The following is an 8,720-nucleotide window of genomic DNA, read 5'->3' as shown; positions in this document are numbered from 1 at the left end:
ATATATATATGCAAGCAGATTAAGCCTTAGAAAGAGACTTAGCTGTATTATTCTCTAGGACTAAAATGAAATAAAGTTGAAACTCTACCATAGGCTTTACACCTGTGTAAATGTTAAGTGTAGTTTAAAAACTTTGAAATGTATTCTTTAGCCAAAGTTTCTTGAGGAAATTTGTCTTACTGATAGGGATGTTTATCTGTTCAACTGCTCATCCCCCAGATGATAAGATCCTCTGCCGTGAACTCAGCATAAAGTGCCCCTTTGGAGATAACCTCTCCAGGTTTCCACTGCATTTAGGAAAAATCAAGGTCATTTTTGTTACACACCAGACATCACTTTGAATTGGCATCAGCCAAGCTCTGCTGAGTGCATGCTAAGAGGTAACGGAGTTGAGAGAGAAAAGACAGATGCCTGTTTTGTGGTTCATGTTGTTGTGCCCAACAGCAGTTATCAGGGCCCCAGCAACTCTACACACAGGGCTGGAAGCTGAGAGGTCACCGCCCAAAGGACATCCAATCCAGCCAAGAATAACATCGCAAATGCAGAGTGAGCCAGTAGAAGATGGGCCTTTCATGTTTATGATCCCCTCAGTACCTCAAGTCAGTTCCGATGATTCTTCCTGAACTAACATGCTTGATATTATAAATTGGCTTCAGCTTTTCCCACAGACCCTTCAGATCACATCTTCCTTCCCTGTGAGCTGACAAAATGCTCTCTCTGTAATCATAGTTCAGGTACACTTCATGAAACCTACCAATTCTGACCTAAGACAAATAATACATGTTTTCTGCCTCTTTGCAATTAGTGGAAATTCGAAGATGCTCTGACAGTAAGTGTGCGTGTTTAGTAGACTAGTCCGTGTAGTAGATTCTCTCGGAGGAGCAGCCTCGGTGTCCTGGAAATGACCCTTCTCCCTGTAGTTGCCATGATTTGTGGTAGTGCTTTGAGTGCATCTGCTTACTTAGTCTTCTTGTGAATGCTTGGCTGGTCCTGTTATTACATTAACTGAATTTAGAAGTCCAGAGAGAATTAATTGTACAAAACGAAGTGCTTAAAAAGTTCCCAAGAAAAATAAGAGACATATAGTACAGTGCTAGTAGAGCAGAGAGATTCAGGGAAAGGTTGTTAACAATATATCCTAAACCTTAAAAAGTGACCTTTATTTATCTTGCTTCATGCTGTTTTTCTTTTTATTTGCAACAGGAATGGGATGAGAGTAGAGATCTCTAATAGCCATCATGAAGCTGACAAAACTATAGATGATTATTAATACTCTGCTAACTGGCTGAAGAATAGTTTCAAAACCTGTTGGTCACTTCTGGTTGTTGACAGGGCCTGTGTTAATTCAGTTGCAGACAGCGCAACAGAGAGGAGGCCAATAGAGAAACAAGTTTATGGAGCATTCGAGGGGAGTGGATGAACCTTTCAACAGCTGCTGTTCTAAACACTGAGGCCATTCTTCACTGGCCATTAGTCAGTAAAGAATGCTTGTACTGTAGCAAAGAAGTTTCCATCTCAGAGTATTTCCACTAAAAACTGTGCTTGTTTGCATAATTGTAATAATGTTTGGTGTCAATACTATTGTTCTGAGCCCAACATCTGCTAGACTTTACGTAACTCAGATTTCCAAATTAACAAGTTCTTAGATTTTTCCCCAGGCCTTAACAAGTTTAGCAATTATTGTTATTCTTTCCCATTTTTTTAGAGTACAGTGGACAAACTCATTAAAAAGACAAACCTGGCCCTCGTGGTGGGCACCAACAGCTGGAGAGAACAGTTCATTGAGGCTATCACTGTCAGCGCAGGTGAGTGCCTTTCTCTAAACACTGTAGGTTAAGATGCCCTACTTTCTTATTCTGTCCCTGGGTTTTCTCATTCTGCACTTGGTCTAGCACCAAGCAAAGCACCAAGGAGGGTGAAATTAAGAGAAATGTATGTATGCACATTTTGCGGCCTAAATTAGACTGGCTAAATGAAGCCAATGTCTTCAAACATGCCAGTCTTCTCCATCCGTACGACATGATTCTCTCTGAAAATAGATAAGATGAATTTAAAATCTTTTGTGTCTTCTGTTCATGATAGCCAGTTATGGGGCTTCGTCTGGAAGATTCTCTGAAAGTAGCATAAAGTGGCTAAGGAAAGCTCAGAAAGAAATGAGTAAAATACTAGGAGGAAGAGGAAAATATTAGGACTTTTACCACTGCCATCTGTATCATTTTACACTCTCTTCAACAGCGTTTAACAAAAACACATTTGCACTCATGTGCGAAGTACAAATAGAAGCACACCCTGCTTCATCCTGTGCAAGCTATGTGCAGACTTTTACTTAGGAAAATCCTGCAAAGTGAAGTGTTTCTCAAACCAAAAGAATCAGAGACTTGAGAAAATTACATACAGACAGAAGTGTCATGCACTGTCAAATCTAGTCCACTCTTAGAGTGTTAGATGAAGTCAGAGGGAGGCCCTCTTGAAATTCCAGAAAACACCACCACCCTGGAATTGTTCCCATTTTCCAGTTCTTTCACTCCATCCACACTGTTGGGTTTTTTTTTTCCTCTTTCAAGATCCCCACAGGCTTATATTCCACTATGGAATCTCATACACATAGCTAGTGTTTTCTAAATAGTGATTACCAAGCTGTGAAATGTGGAAAGAGCCACTGGGCCTTGACTTCCAGCACAACCTCCTCTTTCCAACCTGCTGCAGAATCATTTGCCAGATCTCTCCAGTGCTATGAGAACAGAGGGTGATACAAACTTGTGTGCATGTTTATTATTAGTACTGTTTATAATCAATCTGTGGTTTTTTGCAGTTGGGTATATCCTGGGAATTTACAACCATCTAGTGATAGATAACCGCTTATGAGAGTGGGTTTGTAATTTACGCTTAAGCTCAAGAGGAGGAGGTGGAAACTCCTTCTTTACAACTGACATTTCTCCATAAATCTAAGATTAATACCTTAGGTGTGGACTCTCCTCTCTCTTCACACAAAGAATTAAACAGACAAAACTACTGATAAGCCAGTAGTAAAAATTATTAAAAATGTCTATGTTGTTTTATGCACTTGCCATATTATAGTTGGAGAATTAAAGGAAACATAAGTTTTGTAATGCAGGAATCTTGGCAGTGTTCAGATTTCCTTTGACTTCACATACATAGGCATGTAGAATGGCCAGTGCCAGGGGTCATCATTTATTGGTCTTTGTGTGTGTCTATAATTCAGCTTGATGTGAGTAATATGACAGCCAAAGAAACAGATGATAAGTGGGGCTTGCATTCTAAAAGACAAGACCAAAAATAAGGCAAGTAATTTGAAGTACATCATAAACTTGCTTTGCAGAAAATTGCCAGAGACAGGAAGTGTGTATGTGGGCTTCCATTTTAATTTAGGTGGTTAACATGATGCCAACAGTACACAACTTTTAAAAGGCACACATAATTTGCTTTTCTAATAGTGAAGTGGTCTTGTAGAGTAGGTTCATTCACACATTTTGTAACTCCCAGGACCATGCCAGACACTTCCTGGCCATACTGTGGAAGTAGACAAGGGCGGCTTTAAACTCTGAGTGAGATTATACCACCAAGAAAGCCAAAGTCATACATCTGAGTCTGATTAGAATAGCTGTATGAAGCTGTGGAGCTAGATCAGTGGTCTAAGTGTCTACCTGGCAAGTATAAGGATCCGGGTTTGATCCCCAGTACCACATGCCATGCTGGCCACTGAAACTGGGTGAGGTGGTGCATGCTTATATTCCCAGCACTGGGCAGGCTGAGACAAGAGAATTGCTATGAGTCTGAACTATGTAGTGAAATCATGTACCAAATAAACAAATATCTTTAAATGTAAAAAAAAAGAATAGCTGTATAGAGAAACAGTGATAAAGATCTTCATACTTCCCTGAAAGATGGACTGTGGTTTGCAAGCACTAGGACAGTTGGGCCCACCACTGCCCTTGGCATCCTTCCTGGTGCTATAGTGTCACCATTCAATAGTGAGTCTCACTCTTGCCCAGTCTTTCAAAGCACCATTAATGAATGAAATGTAAACCTATCGAATATGCCTATTTATTATACAATATATTGTGTTTTATGTTTCTAAATGACTATGTAGTTATAAGACCCAGTGTTCAGAAATTTGTAAGCTGTTGGGTAAACTGACCTTGTTCACAATTTTAAGACACAAAGTATCTGAAAAACAAACACATAGCTTCTAGCAACTAAATTACACTAAGCTACATAAAAGACAGTTTTTTTTAAAGCCCAATGCTTGTGATTATGATTAAATTTAATTGTCTTAAGAATGTTAATATTCCTAGGTTGTTAAACATACAATAAAATTTGTAAAGTGGCATCTATTGAACACAGACTTTTATTAGATTTTAAGATTTTATAACTAAATAGTTGAGAATCCCAAAGATTTGCCTTATTAAAAATACTAAATTGTCTTTGAAGGGCTCTACTGAGAGTTTTTTCTAAGCAATATTCTGAGCAAAATTGAGTCTATATATCTTGCTAAACAAAACTAATAGTTTTGTAAATAAAATCTTGCTTTTCTTTCTTATTAACTGTATTCAAACTAATTTCAAGGTAACCCCCTAGTGATTTTACCCCTTGCTTTTTTTGAATTCCAGAGCTCAGTACCTGGACCTCTCAAAGCCATAGTGTTTCTCTGAAACAAGTTTTATAGCTATTGGAGTTAAAGAGCTCAGGAGACTTTGGAGATAAGGAAAGGATTAGACAGTCGTCTCCCAGAGTTTCTTTCTGAGGCTTCCTAAGTTGACTAGCAGGGGCAGTGGTGTGTGGCTGTTACATGGCCCTCAAAGACTTGCACGGCAAGCCTGGTGCCACCAGTTGCCTTTAGGTTCCACCAGCACATGCATCTCTTAATAAGCCAGCTCTCTCTACCTATCTCATTTGAGTTTTCCTCAATTCTTTCCTGTTCTTAGAATCTACCCTAGGGAAGAACAGGTGAACTGTCCTTAAGAAAGGATGTGCTAGCTGGGATATGAGGCACAAGAGTGGTGTTAGAGAAAAGGGAAAATAGTACCCAGGTGAAGAAAACCAAGATTCCAGGGCCAGTTCCACGGCCACCACGTTGTTGCCTTGGGCAGAGGTGAGGGTGGAAAGTGCATGAGGGTAAGGCTAGCTCGCAGACAAGTGGGGCTTGTGTCCTAGCGCTCCAAAAGCTCTCGGAGCTGTAGGCAGGTCCAAAACTCCAAAAGCTCCTGCACTAATTACTTGGCCTCAGAAATCTCTTTCCTCCTACGTAGAGTAGAAATAAATATTTGTTGCTGTTGGGGTTACCATAATAATTAAAACAGTACATATTTCACAAGGATCGATTATGTGTTTGTATGTCTAAGTAGGTTATTTACAAGGCAAATCATATGTATTGAAGATTCTATAATAAAATACAACTAAATTTGTGTCAATGGAGTTAACGTAACTGAATTAGTAAGTACTAGCTAAAAACACACTGCCTGACCTTTTCGTTACTTGGTATCGCACATGCCATTCCATAGATAAGGGTACATACTGAGATTTAAGAAGGAAAATACAATGTGCTCAAGAAACAACTGCGGTGGGGCACCTCTGGGGTACAGATCAGCCCAGGGCTTTCTCCAGTGTGAGCCATGCACTTGCTTGTTGTGCTTAGGGCCTGAGAACAAAGACAAGTAGGTGGAATATGCGCCTAGACATGCGCAGACCTCTGTGTTTATGTACCAACACCCATGAACACATGGAAGGCCACTTACAAATACAAATATGTACTTACACATACACACATTGATGTGCTGAGACATACATACACAACATACATGTACACAGAGATGTGTACCTACACCACATATGTCATGCATTTGTTTGAATTTAAGTTACAGCCCAACATACAAAATAATTGTTCTCTTAAATTAGGCTCTTACAGCCTAATTTATAGTTCTTCAGGAGAGTGCTAGTTGAGTCTTTGAAGAACAAAGAGAAATGTTTCTTTTCCTAGTTATGTACATGAGCTTCTGCTACCTTGTAACTTGTGACATTGATGAAAGCCAACACTACCTCTTCTTTTGCTTAATAACTTTAAAAACCCAGAAACAGAGATTTTTATGAAATTTCTTCTTGTTTGATATAGATTCTGTGTATCTTAAGCAATGAAAGAAAATTTAAAACTGGTCCCCCCCTCAGTAACCCCCCTACAAAATCCTCCTGTAGTCTGGTTGTGTCTCAAACCTTTTTTTCTGAATTTTAGTTTTATCATCACTGGATTGGATAAGACCATCCCTAAAATACAATCAGTATTGCAATTTGGAAGTCGTTTTAATGAATGCTATGAAGCTCTAGTATCCCTAATCGTATACGTTGCTGCACACCTGATTTGGGCAATGGCCCATTTATATGGCCTGCCTAAATTAAATTTCAGAAAATGACAACATATTTTCCATATCTGTTCTCCTAGAATTAAACCAGAGAGGAAATAGTCAGATGTGAGCCTCAAAACACAAACAATCAAAGAAAAAGAAGCCCAAGTGAGGTGGTGATGGTGATGGCAGTACTGGAAAGGTGCCTAATTTTCTTCCTGTTCCATAACTGGAACTCACACATGCCAGTGAGATCTTCTGAAGCCCAAGGCAGGCATTCAGCACAAGGCCAGGTGGGACAGGTAGCTGGCTCCCCACGCTCGCTGTGTGTCACGGTGAACCACACTGGCCCAACTTCAGCTAAGTAAATACATGAAAGGGTGGTCTCCTGGCCCCACAAAACCAGCATGATGCCTGGTTCACCAGTTTGAGAGGTATTCCTGGCCTCAGTCCTTTGTCCAAGCACACTGTGTCACTCAGTGAGTATTTGCCTTTAAACTTAATTTTAACATTAAAAAATGACCAATTTAGTGCTATCCCTGGACAGTAATTCACTTGCGTAGTTGTAAGTCTGAAAAGGAATCTACTCCAGAAGTACCAAGTAATAAAAATGCAACCTCAAGTAAGTTTCAAAAGTTGTCACGCAGTCTGGTCTAAGCAGGGATTGGTCTAGCATCACCTCTGTCATTAAATATCGTCACTGTGAGGAAATTCTCATTATTTAATGTGTTACTCCCAGCTCACCTGAAAATCCCACTGCAGCAGTTAAGAACATCCTGGGAGACCAGGTGTGCCCTTGCCTCAGAGCAACTATGGACACCCAGAAAAGAAGAAGCATGATAGAGATTAGAGTTATCATTTTGCTGTCTCTTATATGGCTGCAAAGATTTTTAATTATCTTTGTCTTAATCAGAAGCTGAGGATATTTCACAAAAAGTGGTTTCATAAGAAAAAGATTATTTGACTGCTTTTTAATGTGATTTTGTTTTATTTAAAAAATTTTATTGGCATACGTTTGCAGTACATAGTACCAAGAATCAGCAAATGGGATCAGATGAAATTACAAAGCTCTGCACAGCAAAAGCTACCAGGCCTTGACTTCTAGTTCAAGCTCCTCTTTCCAATCTGCCGCAGAATCACTTGCCAGACCTCTCCAGTGCTGGGAGAACAGAGGGTAGTAGTGCTGTTTCTAATCAGTCTGTGGTTTTTCACAGTTGGGTATACCTGGAAATTTACGAGCACTTCAAGGTAGATAACAGCTTGTGAGAGTAAGTTTGTAATTTACACTTAAGCTCAATAGGAGGAGGTAGAAACTCCCTCTTTTCAGCTTACATTTCTCTATAAACCTAAGATTAATATTGGAGGTGTGAACTCTCCTCTTTCTTTACAGAAAGAACTAAACAGGCAAAACTACTTCTTTAATTTTACATGTATATATCTGACAATATTTATAACTGGTTGGAAGACAGCTGTATGTATTACAACAAATACTGTGAAAGTCATATTACTTTGGTAGGTGAGGTTCTGTATCACTTTTAATTTTTTCCTGTTTTAATTCTAATCTACTCTTTAAAAAATAAAAATTAGATTTAAATAGAAACCACTGCCTTTTAAAAACCCCATCAAAGACCTATGTATGAAATCATGGCCCACTTTTTGCTTAAATCATATTACCATTTACTGACTGTCTTGCACAAGGCCAAGGCTTTGTGTGTGTGTGTGTTTTCTGTTCTTCACAGTTTACAGTTGAAAACTCTGAGCCCCAAAGCGGTTGCAACATTTGTTGAAGTTTACATAACTAACCAAGGGGCAGCTGCAGTATAAAATCTCATCTTTGGGAACCCAGAACAAATCAAGTTTCAGATTCTTTCCAGGTGTCTCTCCTAAACCTTCAGGACAGAAGTAGGTACATGTCAGGCAAGTTATTATAGGACAGTGGTGGTGAACCTATGGCATGCATTTCATTTGTTTTTCTTTTAAGATAAAGATGTTAATATGTCAAGTTTTTCTTTTTTAACTGAAACCTCAATATTCAGGTTTAATTGCAATATTGGTACTTTGCAATAAATAAGTGAGTTTTGATTTAACAGTTTGGAAACTTATGTTTAAATGGGGAACCATCAGGGCTGGCCAGATAGCTCAGCAGATTAAAGCACTTACTTAGGCAGACACAGAGACTGGGATTTGATCCCCAGTGTGTCATGCCAGCCCCACCCCTGGGGTGTGCTGAGCCTCCATTGAGATTGGGTGTGGTACTGTGCCTGTAATCCCAGCACTTGGGGGGCTAAAACACAAGAGGATCACTATAAATCCAATCTGTGTGGTGAGACCCTGTAGACCCTGTACTAATATATATATATATAT

General features: G+C 39.4%; 1 protein-coding gene across 8 annotated transcripts in view; it reads left to right on the top strand.

The window, feature by feature from the left end:
* Positions 1 to 8,720, top strand: part of Slc8a1 (solute carrier family 8 member A1) — a 401,459-nt gene that overhangs the window by 343,328 nt on the left and 49,411 nt on the right. For all 8 annotated transcript variants that reach the window (XM_004627644.2, XM_004627647.3, XM_023711223.1 and 5 more), the window contains one exon: positions 1,706 to 1,805. In XM_004627644.2, coding sequence (XP_004627701.2) covers positions 1,706 to 1,805 — 100 coding nt within the window. The remainder of the gene's footprint in view (positions 1 to 1,705; positions 1,806 to 8,720) is intronic.

This window comes from Octodon degus, unplaced genomic scaffold (assembly GCF_000260255.1).
Source record: "Octodon degus isolate 3935 unplaced genomic scaffold, OctDeg1.0 scaffold00020, whole genome shotgun sequence".
Classification (NCBI taxonomy): Eukaryota; Metazoa; Chordata; class Mammalia; order Rodentia; family Octodontidae; genus Octodon; species Octodon degus.
The sequence above is the reverse complement of the archived record's forward strand: the minus strand, read 5'-3'. Positions and strand labels throughout refer to the sequence as shown.